We start from the raw sequence: 21,587 nt of genomic DNA on the forward strand, positions 1-21,587 counted from the left end.
TCAACCCCGAAGCGCCTCCAGCACATGCTGTTGAAATTACAACGATATAACCTAACAATTGAATTCGTTGCCGGGAAGAACAATGTGGTAGCAGACGCCCTTTCTCGTGCTCCAGTTAATTACCAGGAAAGTTCGGATACGTGTGAGAAATTTAATGTGTACTGTGTACTAGATGAAGTAGCTCAAATGAAACTCAAAACATTTCTTAGAATCTCAGATGCGAGGCTTACTGAAATTTCGGAACATACGAAACAAGATCCAACAATGCAGATTATCATACAGTTTACACAACAAGGCTGGCCTAAATCAATTGATCAGGTGCCTGACAGTGCAAAAATCTTTTTTAACTATCGACACGAATTATCAACGCAAGACGGTTTAGTGTTTCGCAATGACCGTATAGTGATTCCACACGACTTAAGAAGAAAGCTTATAGATAGTTGCCACGCAAGCCATAACGGAATAGAAGCCACATTGAAATTAGCACGCGCCAATCTGTTCTGGCCCGGGATGAGTTCCCAAGTGAAAGATGTCGTGAACCAGTGTGCAGTATGCGCTAAATTTGCAGCATCGCAATCAAATCCACCAATGTTGACCCATCAAATTCCTGTATATGCATTCCAGATGGTATCGTTGGACGTATTTCTCGCAGACTACAAAGGAATGAAACAAAAATTTTTGGATCACTATTCCGATTATTTTGAGGTAAACCTTTTAAAAGATCTAACTCCTGAGTCCGTCATCACTACCTGTAAAGAAAATTTTGCACGACACGGCATTCCTCAGCTTGTGCTCTCTGACAACGGGACAAATTTCATTAATCGCAAGATGATTCAATTTGCCTCCGAATGGTGCTTTAAACAGGTAACGTCTTCGCCGCATCATCAGCAAGCAAACGGAAAATCGGAGGCCGCTGTAAAAATTGCAAAACGGCTTATGAAGAAGGCTGAGGAAAGTGGGTCCGAATTCTGGTATGCGTTACTACACTGGCGTAACATCCCGAACAATATTGGTTCGAGTCCGGTGGCACGCCTTTTCTCACGGTCGACCAGGTGTGGAGTACCAACTAGCGCCGAACGTCTACTTCCAAGGGTGGTCGAAGATGTCCCATATTCTATAGAAAAACAACGTAAACGAAATAAGAACCACTACGATAGAAAAGTTCGTTACTTACCAGACCTTCAAGTTGGTTCACCAGTTTATGTGCAACTAGATCCCGCAACATCCAAAATATGGACTCCAGGTGTTATCGCTACCCGCTTCAATGAACGCTCATACTTGGTAGACGTCGAAGGAAGTAAATATCGTCGAAGTCTTGTACATGTGAAACAGCGCAACGATTTATCAACGCAACCGCAAAATCTCTCTTCTTCTTCTTCTTCTTCTCACTCTATTTGTAGTAGACGACAGTCTACTACTTGAATTGGCACAGCTGAAAAAGCTATAACGCCACCAATTATTTTTTATAGTCTGTTGACTTTAGCTCATAGTTGACTTTAGCTCATAATAATTGACAGTAGGACCTTGTTGCTAGATTTGTTTGTTGATTTCTTTGAGGAATTTTACAACATTCTTTAAAATGTTTACATCTTTTAAAAGGAATATTTGGTCAATATTATTGTATTTATCTAGACTATACTTCATTCTTAGAGTAGTATATTTCGTGCAAAACAGTATCAGGTGTTTTGCATCCTCTATTTCATCGCATACGTCGCACCAGCAGTTATCTTCGATTCTCATTCTATGTAGACAGTGCTTAGAGTAATCGTGTCCAGCAAATATCCTGTTCAGTGAGCGTGTCTCATCATTGTTCAGGTTTAAACCCTGATGCCATGGTTGTTTCTGTATCGCATTTTGTAAAGAGAAAAACTTTCGTCCTTTCCCTAGTTCTGATGTGTAATTCACGTACCATTGCTGTGTGTTTTGTTCAGCCGAGTTTTTGAAATGCATAATTGCATCGTGCGTATGTATTTTGTTTTCAGCTACTAGGTTAGTGTTCAGTGCTGCTTTTGCAAGTTGGTCTGCGATGTCGTTACCATGGATTTCGACGTGTCCGGGTACCCACTGTAGTGTTGTGTGTGTGTGTTTCTAGCCATTTGAAGAATTGGGAGTGTTACTTCATCCAGATGGTTGTTGTTTTTGGCGTTTTCAATGAATTCCAAGCCAGATCTGGAGTCCGACATGATGATTGCGTCTGATATTGAGTTTCGTTCAATGAGTTGTAAGGCGATAAATATTGCCTCTATTTCCGCTGACATTATGCAAACGGGATGTTTGAGTTTTAACGATAATCTAGTGTTTCCTCGCTCATGGTATATGCCCACTCCACAGTTTTCGTCCTGCTTGGATGCATCCGTGTAGATGATTTGGTTCTCAGCGTATGTTCCGTGAATCAATCCCAAGGCCAGTTGTCGGAGTACTCTGTTCGAGGTAGTTTTCTTATTCCAGTCCCCGCATTGCAAATTAGTTCGTATTATTACTGAATCAAAGTTTTCTTTAGTATTCAATAAAGTGGATATAGTTATGAAAATATGTCTGTTTTCTATGAGCACTGTTTCTGGATATGAATAACGTTTGTTGTTGTCTAGTCTTTCGCTCATTAAACCTTCTAGTTGTTTCCATACAACCGAGTTATGGAAGCATTGTCTTACTAGATATTTACCCACGACGTAGAGCCTCCGTTGATTGGAGGGTTGCTGTGCAGCAATAGCATGTAGAGTATTTAGAGGTGTGCTTTTTGTACATCCGGTTATTTTCCGAAGGCATTGGTGGTTTACTGTGTTTAGCAAGTCTAGATTGCTACGGCTTGCCGAACTATAGATTGTAGTACCATATTCCACAAAATTTTTCATCAGTCCATTGTAAACCAGATTCAATGTTTGGGGGTGTCCCCCGTTCCGTATTCCGCTGATAACTTTGATCATATTCAACCGTTCTATTGCTTTTCGTTTTAACGCACGAATATGACTGCCAAACCGGAAGTATTTGTCCATGACCATACCGAGATATATGTGATGGCTTACCGTTTCTATTTTCTCATTTCCTATGTATACATTCAGTTCTTTATCGCTGGCTTGAAAAAGCATAGCTTTGGTTTTGCTAGCGTTTATTGTTAAGTTCAGTCGTGTAGTTATTACAGTAAACTCTTGTATGAAGCTGGCTGCTCTTTGATTAACTTCCTCCAGATTTCTTCCTTCGATTAAGATTCCGAAGTCGTCGGCGTACTGTACCAGAACGACGCCGTCAATTTTGATGTGGTGTAAAATTGCTAATCGTTCGGCTCAAAACTTCTTGGCCCACTTGTAATTGTATTACTCTATTTCTGAGAAAAGCAGAGAAGTAGTTGATGAAATTTCGTGGGGTCTTCATAGAGATTAGGATTTGTTCTAGCGTATCCAATTTTACCATATTAAAAGCATTGGTTAAATCCACAAATATGATAGCAGCGATTTTTTTGTTTCTTTTGATTCTGTTGATTTCATTGTAAACGAAATTTAAACAGTCTGTAGTCGATCTCTGCTTTCGGAAGCCAAAAGAGAGGTCGGGCAAAACCTTGTTCTCCTCAAGATAAAGTTGATATTCAGTCAATATTGCCGCATTGAGTGTTTTGGTTAGGCAATTTATCATGGATAACGGTCTGATTCCCTCGGAAGATTCTGGGTCTTTCCCCGGTTTGGGGATAGCTATAATTTTTATTTCTTTTAAACTGTGCGGGAATTCTCCAGTTTTCCATATGTCATTCAACCTCTCAATAATTATATTCCGTGCTTCTCTGGGTAACATTCTCATGATTTGATATGAGATTCCATCGGTACCTGGAGCGGATGGCTTTGTTTTCTGCGAAAGAAAGTTTTCCCATTTTTCTTGATTGATAATATTGTTGTGAGTTAAATAGGGAATTGTTTCAGTGTGGTCGACCTCTTCTAAAGGGAAATGCTTGTTTAGGAATTCTTGTGCCTTTGCTTTATCATCGTGTACCAATATGTTCTGTTTCATCACTTTTCGTCCCGTCAATCGCCTTATGTCATTCCATAAACATTTTGAAGATGTAGATGGGTTTATATTTTTCACGAAGTCTCGAAATTTTTCTCGTATTGCTTCCTTTTTCAATCGTCTGAAAATTGCTTCCGCTTTTTTCAGTTCAAGGAGTTCTGTTAGTCCGCTATTTGTGTTAAAAGCCACTCGTTTGTTGGTTTTATTTTTCCAGGCTCTCTCTACATTTTCGTTCCACCAGTGTTTTGGTATATGTCTGTTTTTTTCTCGTGCTTTCTTCATGATTGTTCGTACCTGGGATTGAAGATCTGTGATACTCTGTACGCTGCCTGTCTCAAGGTTACTTATATTGTCTCGAACTGTTTTATTGTTTATAAAATGACGTGCTGGTATTTTTCGATCCGTGTGATAACGAGACTCTAGCGCCAAATGATGGCTACCTATGCCGTACTTTAATATAGTCATACTAACGTCGTGATATAACTCCGCAGACACCATCACTAGGTCAATGGTTGTAGCTTGCTTATTTAATTGTACTGGTACAAATGTCGCCTGACCTTCGTTCAGAAGTAACATATTTGATTCATTAATAATATCCATCACTATGGCACCTTTGGCGTCCGATTTGTTTTTATCCCATACGTGATAGTGTGAGTTGAAGTCACCGCCTAATATTACTTTTCGTTTAGGTTTTATTTTATCAAATATTTGTTTCAACACACTTTTAAGCTCATTTGCTCTTATGCTAGGAGATATATATATTGCAACTAATGTTAGGTCGAGAGAAATAATTTCCCTAGCAACGCATTGTACTTTATCGAAACTAGGAAGAGCGATTTCTTTTGTTTTGTAATCTTTTTTGATAACTATGGCTGCTCCACCATACCCGTCAGTTCTTGAGTCCAGATACGTGAAAAAATTCGGAATCTTGTACTTTGTTTTCTCGTGCTCTTTTTTGGTCCACGACTCAGAAATTAGGGCTGCATCATAATTTTCGCATACTAGGGTTCTAGATAATTCATCTTTGTTTTTCTCTAGGCGTTGAATGTTACATTGAAAAATTTTGAAATCAGTATCCTTATTCAATCTGTTTTGTTTATAAGTTTTCATCGTTCATGTCGCTCCATGTATCTACTGATGGGCTTTCAGTATATTTCTTATAAGTAGACTCTAATCTATTTAGTTTTTTGATATTTTGTAGCATTACTGTGCCTTCATCGGTTGTGCTCTTGTTTAGCTGTTGATGGATGTTCTCTTGCCTTTGTCGTTCTATATTTTGTGCCCAACGATCGAAGTCTGTCACTCGATATTTATTAAAGAGTGCGATTCCATTGTTTTCGGGAGAGTTTTCGTTATGTTTGATTTTCTTTTTTTTTATCATTGTTGATGATTAGGGAATCTGCAATGTTGTTGTCATTCATCGGACGTTTCGGCTTCGTTTGTTTGTACTGGTTTGGATTTCTTGGTATGTAATTACCAGCTGTCATTTTCGCGTAATTATCTGGTAGTAAAGGGAATTCATCCAGTTGCTCTAGCAGCTCATATCGATTTTGTGTTAGCGTGGGATTCATTTCACGGGCTTCCAGATAGGTTAAATTTGTCTTTGCCATGATTGTTTTAATGTTACGTTGTCTTGACCATTCCGGACATAGTTCGTCCGTGGTTCGATGAGCATCTGAATTGCAGTATAGGCATTTTGGTGTATTATTACATACTCCATGTTCGTTATTTTCATGTTGCTGTGAGCAACTGACGCATCTTTTCTTCGATCTACACGAGTCCGTCTTATGCCCGTATCGCAGGCAATTATGACAGAGAAGAGGTTTGTTAATGAATGGGCGAACCTTATTAATGCAGCAATATAGTTTTACTTCGGATGGTAGTTTATTTGAACGGAAGGTAACGCTGATTCTATTGCTGGGAATCTTCTGTCCATCTGCAAATCGATTCAATCTGTAAACATTGAGAATAGGAATATCACAAGTCATGTTTTGTTTGATTTCTTCCGCGGTCATATCGATTGGTACTCCTGTTACCACTCCAGTAACCGATACAAAACTCCTTGGAATGTAGAATTTGTAATTATGATCTTTGAAGGTTCTATCTCTTTGTAGATTGTTAGCTGTGCTGAAGGATTTCACAAAAACCAACAACTTTTTACGCCCAAGAGGTCTCATATTGTAGACTGCATCGTTGTAATCCTTCGTCTTAATAAGGAGTTTTCCCAATGATAATTTGTTAATTCGGAGATCTCCGTTGTTATCATCTATCAATTCAGCGATTAAACGGTACGGAGCAGCGTCATTAGAGCGATATTCATAAATATCAGGTGCTTTGCTTCCACCCGGATCTCCGAGTGAATCTTTTTTTGTAGGATCCTCCATTAGTAAGGGTTATATCATTGGATTGTGCAAATTTGACACTAATATGCAAAAACTGATTAGCTGTATGTAATATAATCTTTGTGAAACTGATATAGAAAAATGAATGTTGGAAGTGGCGACTGTTTTAACTTAAATAGCGAGTAACAAAAGAAAAACACTCCTATCCAACACGCGATTCAACCGGAAGTAGCAAAATCTCTCAACATGTGAATCCAAAGGAAACGAATCATATGTGGAATCATATCAAAACAAAAATGATGACAAAGCAGATCCATCAGTTAGTTGCCAAAAGACTTCAACGGAATCGCCGATTACTAGGATGGATTCGGAAAACTGGTCGAATGGTCATTCTCCACCAGATTCGAAATTGAACGAACGCCCAAAAAGAGAAATACGGTTACCAGCACGATTTTCCGAATATCAGCTATAATTTTGTTTTATTGTGGGGAAGATGTTACGTTATGTACAAACCCCTCGTTTGTCATTCCGATTGACACACGATTGAAAAAAGAGAAAGACACAGTATTTAAGCGGGAAGCAGTTTAAAACGCCAAATGAATTCGCTCTGTATTTCAGTTGAAATAAATCGATGTTAACTATTATAAACCGTGTTTATATTAAATACAACAGACATTAAGGTTACCAATGTCGAAATAACCGCTAGTTAAAAAAAATGTTACATGGCGGACCCTGTATAACTGAAACTGAAACAAACGTATCCTCAGCAAGCCGCTTTAGATTTATTTATTTGAATTTTGAATCCGTTTTACAAGCCGAAAATTTTATCGAGGAAAATTTGCATAAACGTCAGAGGAAAATCCTGTAACAAGTGATGATGGCAGATGAAAATTCGTTTTCAAAATTCGCTGCTTTGTGTCTTGTACTTTTCTACCAATACAGTTTCTTCCAGCTGTGGTATAAATCAGTTGAAGCAAGCCCCATCGATCGAAACATTATTCTAGAACCTCTCCTATCGATGACTGGTCCGAAGATTCTTTGAGAGAATAATAATTGAACGCCTAATGACGAATGATATCAACAAACGAATATTAGGAAAAGAAAGCGAATTAAAATAGCTGCCCTAACACGAGTCATTAAAAATGTCATTACTAAAAAATAATATCATTTTAATAAACGTGTAATGATGCAGTAATGATGAGATTTCTATCAAATTTGAAATACATCATTACTTAGTCATCATTAAAAATGACAAAAATAATGCTCGTGTAAGGGCCGCTAATGAGTTAATTAAATTAAAAACATAGACCAGGTAAATCGGATCCATTACACCGATTCCTTACATATTATCGTTTGGCACATTGTCGCAAAGCTGATTTACTGGTAGCGACACCTGCCAATGAAAAATGGAATCAAGAAAAGGAGGATTTTTTCGAAAATTTTCATATCGGCAGCAGTGATTTGCAACATTTTTATCGTTAATTCAATAGTACAAATAGATATCACCAATTAAAGTATACTCGTAGTAGAAGAAAATCGATTTCAAAGTGATTACTACTACTTTTTTAAATGTAAACTTAAACTTAACTACTTTTAAACGATTAAACATAGAAAATCTTCAGAAATGTGTGAAATTGGGTAAGGTTAGGTTTTTTCGGATCAACATTTTTTTGAACAGAAACCAGTGTAATGTTGAGTACTAGAATGTATAGCAATCGAGTACTATTTATTTTGGATACTTCATTTGTTATTTCCAGGCATTTAAAAATGGTATCAAACCAAGTTCTATGCTCTATTCTGAATAAACGGTAGATTTCGCACAATGAACTAAGATCAACATTACCACCTCAGAGTAAAAACTTTTTCTTCAACTTCTACTATGATTTTTCAAATGAATTTTCCCGATTTCATAAGAAATCGTTGAAAAGGTGGAGTAATTAGAAATTTTCCTACCGATTTGACAGCATTTGCTGAAAGTATCATCACTAAACAAGCAGCGCCTCTACATTTCAGTTTTGCGACAATATGCCAATTCTCGGTTGATTTTTCAACAGGGCGTATTAGCAAGTGACAGTTTCTCTTTATTCACTCTCTCTTTCGATTATTGTGATGTGATTAAAAAGATTTTCTTTGATATCACTATTCTGTTTGAAAGTCGAAAGTTTCGGGTATCATTTCATGCCAAGAGTTGAGTGATAAACGTGGAAACCGCTTGGTAATTAATAGAAGAGAAAGTAAACAAAGAGAAACTTAGAGTGACTATAATCAGAGTGGCGACAGCTGTTCGTTTGGAATGACAGCTACCAGTTCCAAACGAGCAAACGACCTGTCAATTCAATGTAAAGCTAATGGAATGTTTTGAATTGTTGCCAACATTACGGATGAGATGTCGTCACTCTGGTTATAGGCACTCTAGAGAAACTGTCACTTGCTTATACGCTCTTTTGAAAAATTACCCAAGAATTGAGGATATGTACACTCTTACCAGCCGCTACCTAATTTTGGGTAAAAACTTACCCAAAATCAACCAAAGTGCATCTCCCCAATTTTGGGTAACGAGTAATGGCCTGAAAATTTAGGTAACTAATGGCGTTTTCGTTTTTAATTTGCACTACACCGGTGCAGTGCTACACGGAGGCATGAATAAACGAACAAAAATGACGAAAACATAAACAGTAACCATGGACTACCATAAACGATTCCATTGCACAGAGCTACACCATACTTTTGATGAGTGCTACACCAGTGGTGTCGGTGCAGAAAAAGTGTAGCACTGGTGTAGTGCAATTGGCAAAAACGAACGATTTCAGTGCCACCTTACCTACACCGGTGTAGTGCAATTTAAAAACGAAAACGACATAAGTTTGTACAAATGTTATGCCATAACAAAGCGCGCTACCCATTTTTACCCATCAACTCAAAGTTTGAGTAGATAACGGCATAATTTTTGGTAGCTTATAGGAAGCACGACAATGAGTGATTTCTTTTCAAAAAATAGATAGAAATGATTTTCAGTGTATGCAGCACGTGTATAAAACTGCTGAAATAAATATCTTTTTAGAACTATTTAAGTTGTCTAGTCACAATGTCTGCAGTGGAAATACGAGATACCAGCTCTAAAGTATGGTTTTTCATATAATTAATATTAAGTATATCATGGAACACAATTCTCATTTGCAGGGAAGAGGAATGTTTGCTGTAGTTCCGATTAAGGCCGGCACCGTGTTATTTGAGGAGTCTCCATTGGTATCCTGCCAATTTTCTTGGAATCGAGCTTATGGGTATCTCGCTTGCGAATATTGTCTCAGACCACTTGAAACAGCAGCAACAAATGTCAAACGGTTGACTAATGATTTTACTATAAACTTGCCATATCCGGAGTATTGTTCTGTCCAGAGCCAATATAGCAAGCATACGAAATGTCCAGACTGTATGGAAATATTTTGTAGTGTTGAATGCTTACAGAACGCTCTACATCTTTATCACCGTGTACTCTGCTTAGGTATAAATCGCACTGATGAAAGTCATCCTATAAATGTCCTTGTGGAGTTTTGGAAGTATGATTTTTGATTCAAAAATCGAATAAAACTGCATTGCTTCATTTTATTTTCAGAAATATTCATTTTCCACCGGAAACGTCAAGTATTATGTTATTACTGAAAATTATTGCAATGTACAAGCAGCATGAGAATGGTTCAGAATTGCGAGCTATTTTCGATGGTTTTGTCAGTCAAGCGGTTAATAAAGACTTGATGATTTTTCACAAAATGTTGGGAGAACGCTATTCACAGCAGATTGATCAACTTTACAACCTCATTTGTATTGCATTTGATCCTTCCTCTGATGAACGACTTCAATGGTTGAGCTTGTCGGAATTTCGATCACTACTTGCGTTGGTAGGAACAAACGGTCAGGGAATAGGGACGAGTTCCTTTGCAGACTGGGTTCGAAAAGTTACGAACTTGGAAATGAATGAAATACAACGCGAATCGTTAACTACAATGATAGACACTCTGTACGATAAGTTGGACGAGGTGGTTGGAAGTTTTTTGAATAACGAAGGGTCAGCTTTATATGTTCGTCAAAGCAAGATCAATCATAGCTGTTCTCCAAACGCGGAATGTCGTTTTCCCCATTCCAACAATGTGCTATCTTTGACAACGATTCGCGATATTGATGCCGGACAAGAAATTTGCATATCCTATCTAGACGAATGTGCATTGGAACGTTCACGTCATTCACGACAAAAGATGCTTAGTGAAAATTACTTATTTTACTGCCAGTGTGATAAATGTGAAATTCAAATTGAAGATCCGGATGAAACATCGGAAGATGAAGATAGCTGTGACGATGAGGAGAATATCGATGATTAGATGTTTGTGCTACTGTGATTTGTACTTTTATTTTGTTAATGCGTATGGTATCTCATATTCCCGTTTTTTTATTAAGATTGTTTTGTTATATCAAGTGTGGATGTTTTTCGTATGAAATTCAAACAGCCTGTTCTAACAAATCGTGCAGCCAGAGATGCCAGGTCAATTTTACCACTTCCCTCCTATTGGTTGGTGGGCTTGACGGTATTGCAAACATCATCACATACAATCAATTAGTGTTACAATTTGATAAAGATATGCGTTACAGCTTTTAGTTTCATAATTGAATTAAATGAATAACATATGGAACGACTTGAATAAGATGTTGATTGCATTACGCTCCAACATCCGGGGTTGGAGAGGCCGGTAGGGCTTAACTGAGCTCTTTTTTATGTTTTATTTTCATACTACCGGCCCTTATTACCAGTGAGAAGTGAGAATTAAGTGGAGTAGTCGTATCCCAATTGGGTTTCACGCGATGACAATAAATGAACGGTAAATCGAGTCCATCTTTAACGTTTATTGGTGGTTTGTGTACCATGGAATACTGTGGAATGAAATAGAATATTGTAGAATAGAATGAACTAATAATAATGACCGAACCAATGAGAAAACCACTGATAGCTGTCAAACGATGTTCATCCAGTTTATATTGTGAGGATGTATCGTTTGGGACCTGATGGGTGGGATGATGTGTGAGTGAAGTGTAAGAGTAAGCATGTAAGTGTAAGCATGCAAGAATGGTAATAAAGGCCACCGTTTCAGCTCAGGACTAACGATCGACCATTAGAAGAGATAGAAATTGGGTAACGGTACCCCCATTCATCTCAAATCCATTAGTCATTTCATATACGAGAACCACTAGTTAGAGTGAGATCTGTTATCTTTGTTTGATAGAGTAATTTCAAGAATCTAGAATTAATAGTATAATAATAATAGTAATTTCAAGAATATTAGAATCTATTAGAATAGAAATAGTAACTTAATGTTGTGATGCTTGTGGAATACATGTAGGTATGTATGCATGTGTGTATGCGTGTGTGCCTGTTTGTATGTATGTGTTTTTTGTGTGTACAATATACATTATACCATTCCCTCGGGTGCGTTGTATCAAATTGGTTGTGATGCATTTCGATTGTGAGTCAGTGTACACCAGATGTTCAAAAGTGTCTGAGCGGTAATGCTGTCAAGGATCAACCGAAAATAACGAAATGTGAACATGCTGTAGCAATACTAACAAAACCCAAGTGGTAATATCATTTAAATAAAAACGCATGTCCTCAGTTCTTATCCGTCAAACCATGGTGAGCTGCTCTACAAAGATCAAAGAAACACTAATTTTTTTTTTGGAAACGAATGACTGGATGAGGAACAATAAATACGAAAAAGCTGAAAGAATTAGAAAAGAATATTGGAAACAACATAACATGCCAGCAAAAGTACGGAGTGAAAAATGACAACAAAAACACTTACGAATCACAGCTGAATAGAACACTGGAATTAAGGTAAAACAGAATGCAAACTATGACCAAAGGTAAGAAAACCAACATAAATAAATAATAAAAACTGTTGGGTAATAATAAAATTTCCTCATATTGAAAGAGGCGTTTACATGGCGCGCATGCGCTAATTCGGCCTGATACAAATTAACGGGGAGGGCAATACATTTTGGACAGGGCTGTAAAAAGCTGATTGGAACCCTTTCCCCACCAAAATGTAATATAAGGAAATATAAGGAAATAAGGAAATTCAAACAGCCTGTTCTAACAAATCGTGCAGCCAGAGATGCCAGGTCAATTTTACCACTTCTCATATGGAAAGGGTATAATTTTCCACGAACTTAGACTAAAATTGAAGGTCTCCAGTTTGCTATTGAATTTTAACGGGATCGAACTACAGCTTCGAAAGTAATGGGGTAGAATGCGCAAAAATGTGGAAAAAGTGTACTCGATTCTATCAGAGACCGCATAACCGATTTTCTTCAACTCAGATTCAAATAAATGGTCCTATAGTCCTATAGCCTGTTATTGAATTTCAATCTGATATGACTTCCGGAGCTTTTTACCGTCACTGTTAACCTCAATCGGATGAACACATTTTAACAGTTCAGCAGTACTGTTTGTTTGTAAGCAGAAGGATGAGACCGTCCACGGTCCATTTTTCCTAAATAGAGTTTCTAACAGTACCGCTGAACTGCAGCGAGGCCAACCCTACGGGGTTCAGTGTATTTTACGGATCCACAGATGAGCATTTTAAAATCCACGGATTTTTTCTTATCTCCGGAAATCTACGGAGAATCATAAAATCGCTCAATTTTATATGATAACGGCCAATAAATCTGTTAACAATCACTTAAAAGAAATATTTTGAATGATTCGAAGTTCACTGAGAGTCATTCATAACATTAATTAAAATGGAAATGTTTTATCTTCCGTCTGATGTTAAAATCAATACTTCAGAATTTTTTAATTAAAGTTCATCTATTCGTCACAGATCAGTCATTCGTGGAATCCTGTCTTTATGGCTTAGAGTTTCAAGCTGTTAAATTACAAAATGAATCAATTTTGACAGCTATCCGTGGTTTGTTTATGTGTTCATTACGTTCATTCTAATTTGAATACGTGTAATTAGGTTTTGCACGATGACGACACAAATGAACTGTCGATGAATCAAGTTCATCTTTGACAGTTGCCGTGTACTTGTTTTGTTTTGCGACTGCAAGTTAAAAATTGAAAAAATGACGAAAAAGTGCCTGTTAAAAACATATTCCACAGTGAAAATAACTAAAAAGATTGCTCTGTATGTGTTTCCAGCATCAAGCAGCGATTTATGTATAAATCTGTTGAGTGTGAGGCGACTTGCAATTTTTACATTCGAACGATGAACTTCTGATGAACTTGTAAACTGTAAACAAGTACACGTCGACTGTCAAAAAAAGTTCATTCTGTTCATTTTTGTGAGGTTATGTCATGTTCGTGCAAAACCTAATTAGGCTTTGCACGATGACCACTCGAATGAACTACCAATGAACTGCCGATGAATCAAGTTCACCTTTTGACAGCTATCAGTGGTTTGTTTACATATCTATTAACACGTATTCAAATTAGAATGAACGCAATGAACACATAAACAAACCACTGATAGTTGTCAAAAGGTGAACTTTCATGATTCATTTTGTTCATTTTTGTGAGGTTATGTTATATTCGTGCAGAACCTAATAGATATGTAAACAAACCACTGATAGCTGTCAAAAGGTGAACTTGATTCATCGGCAGTTCATTGGTAGTTCATCCGAGTGGTCATCGTGCAAAACCTAATTAGATGAAGTTCACCTTTTGACAGCTATCAGTGGTTTGTTTTGATTTTCAGATGAAGATTTAAAGTTCGGAAATGACCAAAAAGTGTTTGTTAAAATCGCGTTCCTCGGTAAAAGGGACTAAAAAAATTGCTCTGTTTGCGTTTCCACTACCAAGCAGACATTTCTTTATGAATAGATTAAATGAAAAAAGGAGAGAGAAGTGGATTGATGTCTTGAAGCCCTCAGACTGAGTGCAGATTTCCGTTCGCTCTGCCAGCGGGGGACAATTCGTGTACGTATGCGGATAGTTTGTGATTTTGCTTGCTTTCAACTGCATCCATATCGCTAAATTTTATGATCCTTCGTTTCATGTAAGGCAGCGTGCAAAATTCGAAATCAAACGAACTTCCGATGAACTTATCCACTGTAAACAAACCACTGATAGCTGTCAAAATTAATTCATTTTGTTCATTTTTGTGAGGTTATGTCATGTTCGTGAAAAACCTGATGAACTTTTTTTGACAGTCGACGTGTACTTGTTTACAGTTTAAAAGTTCATCGTTCGAATGTAAAAATTGCAAGTCGCCTCACACTCAACAGATTCAAACATATATCGCTCCTTGATGCTGGAAATACATACAGGGCAATCTTTTTAGTTATTTTCACTGTGGAATACGTTTTAAACAGGCATTTTTTCGTCATTTTTTCAATTTTTAACTTGCCGTTGCAAAACAAAACAAACACACGGCAACTGTCAAAGATGAACTTGATTCATCGGCAGTTCATTTGTGTCGTCATCGTGCAAAACCTAATTAAAATTAGAATGAACGCAATGAACACAAACAAACCACTGATAGCTGTCAAAGTTGACTCATTTTGTTATTTTTTGTGAGGTTATGTTATGTTCGTGCAAAACCTTATTAGGTTTTGCACGATGACCACTCGGATGAACTACCAATGAACTGCCGATGAATCAAGTTCACCTTTTGACAGCTATCATCACCTAATTAGGTTTTGCACGAACATGACATAACCTCACAAAAATGAACAGAATGAACTTTTTTTGACAGTCGACGTGTACTTGTTTACAGTTTAAAAGTTCATCAGAAGTTCATCGTTCGAATGTAAAAATTGCAAGTCGCCTCACACTCAACAGATTCAAACATATATCGCTCCTTGATGCTGGAAATACATACAGGGCAATCTTTTTAGTTATTTTCACTGTGGAATACGTTTTAAACAGGCATTTTTTCGTCATTTTTTCAATTTTTAACTTGCAGTCGCAAAACAAAACAAACACACGGCAACTGTCAAAGATGAACTTGATTCATCGGCAGTTAATTTGTGTCGTCATCGTGCAAAACCTAATTAGGTTTTGCACGATGACCACTCGAATGAACTACCAATGAACTGCCGATGAATCAAGTTCACCTTTTGACAGCTATCAGTGGTTTGTTTACATATCTATTAACACGTATTCAAATTAGAATGAACGCAATGAACACATAAACAAACCACTGATAGCTGTCAAAAGGTGAACTTTCATGATTCATTTTGTTCGTTTTTGTGAGGTTATGTTATATTCGTGCAGAACCTAATTAAAATTAGAATGAACGCAATGAACACAAACAAACCACTGATAGCTGTCAAAGTTGATTCATTTTGTTAATTTTTGTAAGGTTATGTTATGTTCATGCAAAACCTTATTAGGTTTTTTATCGTGACGACACAAATGAACAAGTATTCATCTTTGACAGTTCAGCGGTACTGTTTACATACAAGCTTAAACAAAAATCGAAGAGCACATCTAAAACAATCATCTTTACACTTTGCAACTAGTCTTTTTTATTTAATAAATATTAAAAACAAAACGTATTCAATCGTGAACAAATGTTTTAAAACTTTATTTAGGTGATACGGACCGTAAATGATCTGATCCAATTTGTCAATAAACAAACAAAAGAAATTTCTGTTTACAAACAGTACTGCTGAACTGTCAAAATGTGTTCAACTGATTGAGGTTAGCAGTGACGGTAAAAAACCTAATTAGATTTTTTATCGTGACGTCACAAATGAACAAGCATTCATCCTTGACAGTTCAGCGGTACTGTTTACAAACAAGCTTAAACAAACATCGAAGAACACGTTTTAAACAATCATCTTTACCCGCATAGCGTTTTGGCTACCTGGGTAGCCATGGCCACCAGACGGCTACCAAAATCGATTCAGTGACGGTTGTCAAATCCAATTTGACAAAACAAAGTCGCCTATATCTAAGTTAGCCGGGCGTTTTCATCCTCTCACCTTCGCTGAAAATGTCAAAGATTTCAATGTGGAAAAATCCTGGTGGATACGGTTGTATCGTTTGAGTTGTATATCTGGCAGCGGTGAGGCAGTCGGTCACCAGAATGTCTGCCAGCCATATTTTCCAGCTGACAGCGTTTAGTCAGCCATCTGGCAGCCATGCGTATGCGGGTACCCTCTACATCTATAGTCACTTTTATTTAATAAATCTCAAAAACAAACCGTATCCAATCGTGAACTAATGTTTTAAAACTCTATTTAGGAGATATGGACCGTAAATAGTCTCATTCAAACTGTTAGCAGACAAAAAAAAAATTTGTTTACAAGCAGTACTGCTGACCTGTCAAAGTGTGTTCATTCGATTGAGGTTAGCAGTGACGGTAAAAAACCTAAGAGCAAAGTCAGCAGCTGGAAGTTCTATATGGAAGATATATAATAGAACAGAAACTGGAACAAACGTATCCCTAAGGGCAGATTCAGCAGTGTTCTAGTTCTAGATGCATGCCAGATACAAAATTTAAATCTGGTTTTTAATACAAGAAAAACTGGCAACCCCTCGCAGTGTTTTACTCGTGTTTCAAATATACAAAAAATAGAACGGCATCGCAGACCAGTTTTGAATTTGACAGTAGAACTGGTCGAATAAATAAAACTAGAACGGCTTGCTGGGGATACGTTTGTTCCAGTTTCTGTTCTATTATAGATCTTTCATATAGAACTTCTAGCTGCTGAATTTGCTCTAATGTGTGGTGTGGTTACCTTCTTAAAAATACGCTCATCGATGGTCCTTCACTGGTCCAAAACGTTGAATCGTGGGTCCAATGAACGTCCAATCAATTGTTCAACGGGAGTCAAGCATGGGACCTTTGTTAGTCGATTTTGAAACAGACCGTTGAACGGAGTGCCATTTTTTTCGTTCAACAAACCCGGCAGACAGAGGAACATTGTTGAGCCATGTTTAATATGAGGAGTTGGAGCCCCCTTGGACTATTTTTACTGGAGAATTTCAGAAGTTTTTTCCACTTATTTTTTTAAACTAACACTACATACCTGTAAAATACTTCTACTTCACGTAGAATAAAAAAATTTTCTTTCTATAGGAAGGTAACACCAAATTTTCACACTATTTCTCCAGGAAAAAAACAACAGCAAACTGAACGATTATTTCGTGCAGCATGTCGTTCAACAAACGCTCAACGGTCAACAAAATATGATCGCTTGCTGAGTGGGCGTTCCGACGAAAGTTCGGAGAGCGCTGTTTTATCGAATACAAATTATTATTATTTGTATTTGGTTTAATTTCGTTGGTTTGATATCGTGCTTATATTGACTATTACATTATAACGCTGACGAAGTCCAAGGAAGCTTTTATGTACGATGTACGATCCGTCTCCTTCCGTCACAGTATACCTCCGTCACCGTCAACATTAATTACATGCATTCTTATGGAGCCATTCACACGTGAACGTTCCGGTAAAGAAAGTATTAAATTAATTTTGACGGAAGCTGACGTTCCGGTGACGGTGACGGAAGAAGGCCATTATTCTAGTTCCCACGGAATTCCAATGTGTTCAAACTCGTTGCAGTGTAAGTGTGTTGTGGAAAGGCAATGGACACAACCTTGCATTTGGTACCCCTCATATTATTTCTCCACGGAAGTATATGCGTTATACATGAATATATTTAACAGTCTATATTTTTCTCACCAGAGTAAAATGGTCGCGTGTTTTCTATCGCTACAATAAAAATCGTTCTTTCTTTTGTGCTCGCTAAATTGGTGTATATTATTTGGCTACCGCGTATTATCCTTTTTCCGTGCGGTCGTTCCTCCTTATTTCCACATGTGTATATGTATTTTTCTCTGAATAGTTACGAGTGAGGGGATATTATTCACCCACACCCGAGCGATACGCACACCAGTCTTCACTCTAAGGCTGTGAACCATTTCGCGGTTAATTTTAATTTTTGGTTAAAATCTGACACTAGAGTGGTTGTTTTGTGTCAGGTAGTTAAATTCAACTAAAACTGCGACCCGTTCCAAACTTTGACGGATGGAAAGTTATTTGGGTTTATTTTGCACTGGAAATAATTTTGACGAAATAATTAATATTAGAATTTTCTTTGTAAGATTTTTTTCAGTGTCGGAAAATAACCATCGATCTGTCAAAAATAACCATGCTTTCAGCAGGGTTATTGTTGACAACAGCAAAATAATCACTCGAGTGTCATTCGTAACCGAACGTTCTAAGTGAACACACGCGTTTTCCTTACAATCGACATCGGCAAAACGAAGGTACCTATCACAGCAAAGGCTCCCACATTATCGAAATGACGGAATGCGTAATGAATTCTTACTCACCTGCATGATTTTTCAGTGCTAGAATTTTCACCTGAGTTGGCTGCTCGATCAACCCGATTGACAGTGACATTATACGAGGTCTGTTCAAAAAGTTCCCGGAATTTTTTAATTGCGCGCGTCTGGAGAGTCCGGTGGTCAAAAATTTTTTTTTATTGTGTTGGTACATATGTCCCTAAATGGTGAAATTTTCAGCTGTATTCATTGTTTACATTCTGTCTTGTAGCGGCTGGTGTAGACGTGTTTTTTTGAGCTCGGCGATTTTTGTCTTGGTGACGTTGGGTGCTTCCACGTGGACGATTGTGCTTTTGTTTCGACATCATAACCGTACACCCATGTTTCATAACCAGTTATGACCCTTTCAAGTAAATTTGGATCGTCGTTGACGTCGTTTAACAGCTCCTGAGCGATGGTAATGCGTTTGTGTTTTTGATCAAAATTCAGCAGTTTTGGAACGAATTTTGCTGCCACTCGTTTCATGCCCAAAACATTTGGAAAAATATGATGGCATGAGCCAACTGATATGCCAACTTCATCAGCAACTTCTCTTATAGTGATTCGGCGATCATCCATAATCATTTTTTCCACTTTTCCCACATTTTCATCGTTTATTGACGTGCTGGGTCGACCGGAGCGTTCGTCGTCTTCAACGTCTTCGCGGCCATCTTGGAAACGCTTATACCACTCGTAAACACTTGTTTTTTTTTCATAGCAGACTCACCGTAGGCTCTGTAACATTTCGCACACTTGGTTACACTTTATTTCATTTTTCACGCAAAATTTAATACAAATTCTTCAATTCTTCCATTGTTTAAACTAACAAAAATCGCCGAGCTCAAAAAAACACGTCTACACCAGCCGCTACAAGACAGAATGTAAACAATGAATACAGCTGAAAATTTCACCATACATTAGTGTAGATTGCGATGTTGAATTTGAGCTTGTTTACAATAACCTAAACCAATAAATTTTTTAATCTCGAAATGATTTGTAAACCAAGGAAATAAACATGTGGCCTAGACCTAGACGGAAACCTCGGTTGTATATTTATCGACTAAACCGCCTTCGTGTTGAAATTGGGGCAATAAAAAAAAGGACCACACCTTATCCTCAAGCAAGATAAACAGAATTCAATGTTTATTCCTTTATGTCATAGATTCGTTATGTTTCTATTCGCCTATGCATAAGCTATATTCACCAGCCAAGATTCTTAATCGAGTGGTGAGAAGAGAATCACTCTCTATTTCCACTCTTCGCTTAATTTTGGATTCTCCTTTTGCCTTGGTAAATCTTGAGTAAATCTCACGCACACATCTATTTTGTTATTTGGAAAACTCTCAAATGAGAGGAAAATGTATAGATTAAAGAACTAACATAGACATAAGAAAAATGTGAACTAATCAAAAATTTATAAATAAATCAGTAGTATTTTAGACACCAAATTGGACGGTTAGTCCAACAGTTTTATTTCTTGAAAGAAATAATTTTTTCAATTAGGGACATATGTACCAACACAATGAAAACAAATTGACCACCGGACTCTCCAGACGCGCGCAATTAAAAAATTCCGGGAACTTTTGTCGTGAATACGACTTACTTTACTATGGGGTGCCTTTTCAAAATTAGCCATATGGAAGAATGGGCAGAACTTAATCGTGAATATCTCGACTTGTATTAAAGGCAGTAACATAATTATTTCACCATTTCATCAAAAATATGATCAGGAATTTAGGATAATATTTTGAACAGTGTGAGTCAGGTACATATCTTCAACTGACTGCGTATAAAAGGGGAACCGTGGTCGAAATTCGATCATGAGTTCACAAAAATTCGACAACAGGCGTCCCGCAAACAATCAACGCGCAAGAATGTTCCACAGAAGGATGAAGTTAATTTCCCACGGCTCCCACCGAAGAGGGATATTCCGAATTTGCCGCCACTTCCTCGCAGCAATCCAAAAGATTCAGCCGCTGGATCACAAAAAGAATCTTCCTCAAAAATCCCTGCTGGATGGGGCAATAATCAACCACAAGCAAAGGATGACGATGGTGATTTATTTTCTGCTGAACAACTGATCGTCATTTTTGAAACAATTACAACAAAACTACGAAACTGCAGAACGCGGTTAGATCAAATCAACGCCTTAGGCAAATTCATCATCGAATATGCAATATAATGAATTGGTTATAGTAAATTGGAATGCTTGCTCACTCAGGAGCAAAACTGCTGAATTGTCCGACTTTCTTCAAGAGAAGAATGCCGATATTGCTATTTTAACTGAAACTCATCTTAAACCTGAAATTTCTATTTTTATTTCCAATTACAGGATTCACAGGCTCGACAGGGCAACTACCAGAGGAGGGGGAGTTGCCATTGCCATTAAACGATCCATTCAGCACAGGCTTCTGTCAGCCTTTAAATTGCAACTCATAGAAGCCATCGGAATTGAGATTACAACGACAATGGGACCCATCATTATCATTGCAGCATACTGCCCCAAACAAACCAATTTTCGAGATGGTACGTGTGCATCATTGAAGCGAGATCTGGCTATGCTCACTCGACGACAGAACAAATTCATCATTGCTGGGGACCTGAACGCACGGCATGAGCTGTGGGGAAACAGAAGACAGAATCGAAACGGATTCGTACTTGCCGAAGATTACGAAGCTGGACAATACAACATCTTCGCACCGGATCAACCAACGCGACTTTCCAGATCGGGAGTTCATTCCATTTTGGATATATTCATCAACAACATCGCCATAGACAGCTCTCCGGTTGTCTTCAACGAGCTCTCTTCTGACCACTTTCCAGTAATATTGACGTTGGGATCTTCACCAGAAACAGTGCCTATTCAACCTCGGAGGAACTATTATCGCACCGATTGGGTCAAATTTCAACATATCGCCGACCAACTT

At 37.7% G+C, this 21,587-nt stretch overlaps 1 protein-coding gene and 1 long non-coding RNA gene across 3 annotated transcripts; one reads left to right on the top strand and one right to left on the bottom strand.

The window, feature by feature from the left end:
- Positions 1-271: 271 nt before the first annotated feature.
- Positions 272-1,427, bottom strand: LOC131430867 (uncharacterized). Its single transcript, XR_009229578.1, has 3 exons — positions 1,175-1,427; positions 712-1,114; positions 272-653 (listed from the first exon to the last, which is right to left on the bottom strand). It is a non-coding gene; the product is annotated as an uncharacterized LOC131430867 (long non-coding RNA).
- A 7,914-nt stretch (positions 1,428-9,341) lies between these two features.
- Positions 9,342-12,725, top strand: LOC131430637 (histone-lysine N-trimethyltransferase SMYD5). 2 transcript variants are annotated; one of them, XR_009229548.1, is made up of 4 exons: positions 9,342-9,456; positions 9,516-9,892; positions 9,949-10,869; positions 12,501-12,725. XR_009229548.1 is itself a non-coding variant. In XM_058595747.1 (3 exons), the coding sequence occupies exons 1-3, from the start codon at positions 9,421-9,423 to the stop codon at positions 10,706-10,708; spliced, it is 1,173 nt and encodes a 390-aa protein (XP_058451730.1). In that variant the 5' UTR covers positions 9,342-9,420; the 3' UTR covers positions 10,709-12,725. The 2 variants fall into 2 exon arrangements, 1 of the variants encoding a protein (XP_058451730.1); XM_058595747.1 differs by having other exon boundaries at positions 9,949-12,725.
- Positions 12,726-21,587: the final 8,862 nt, after the last annotated feature.

The sequence above is a fragment of the Malaya genurostris genome, chromosome 2 (assembly GCF_030247185.1).
Source record: "Malaya genurostris strain Urasoe2022 chromosome 2, Malgen_1.1, whole genome shotgun sequence".
Taxonomy (NCBI): Eukaryota; Metazoa; Arthropoda; class Insecta; order Diptera; family Culicidae; genus Malaya; species Malaya genurostris.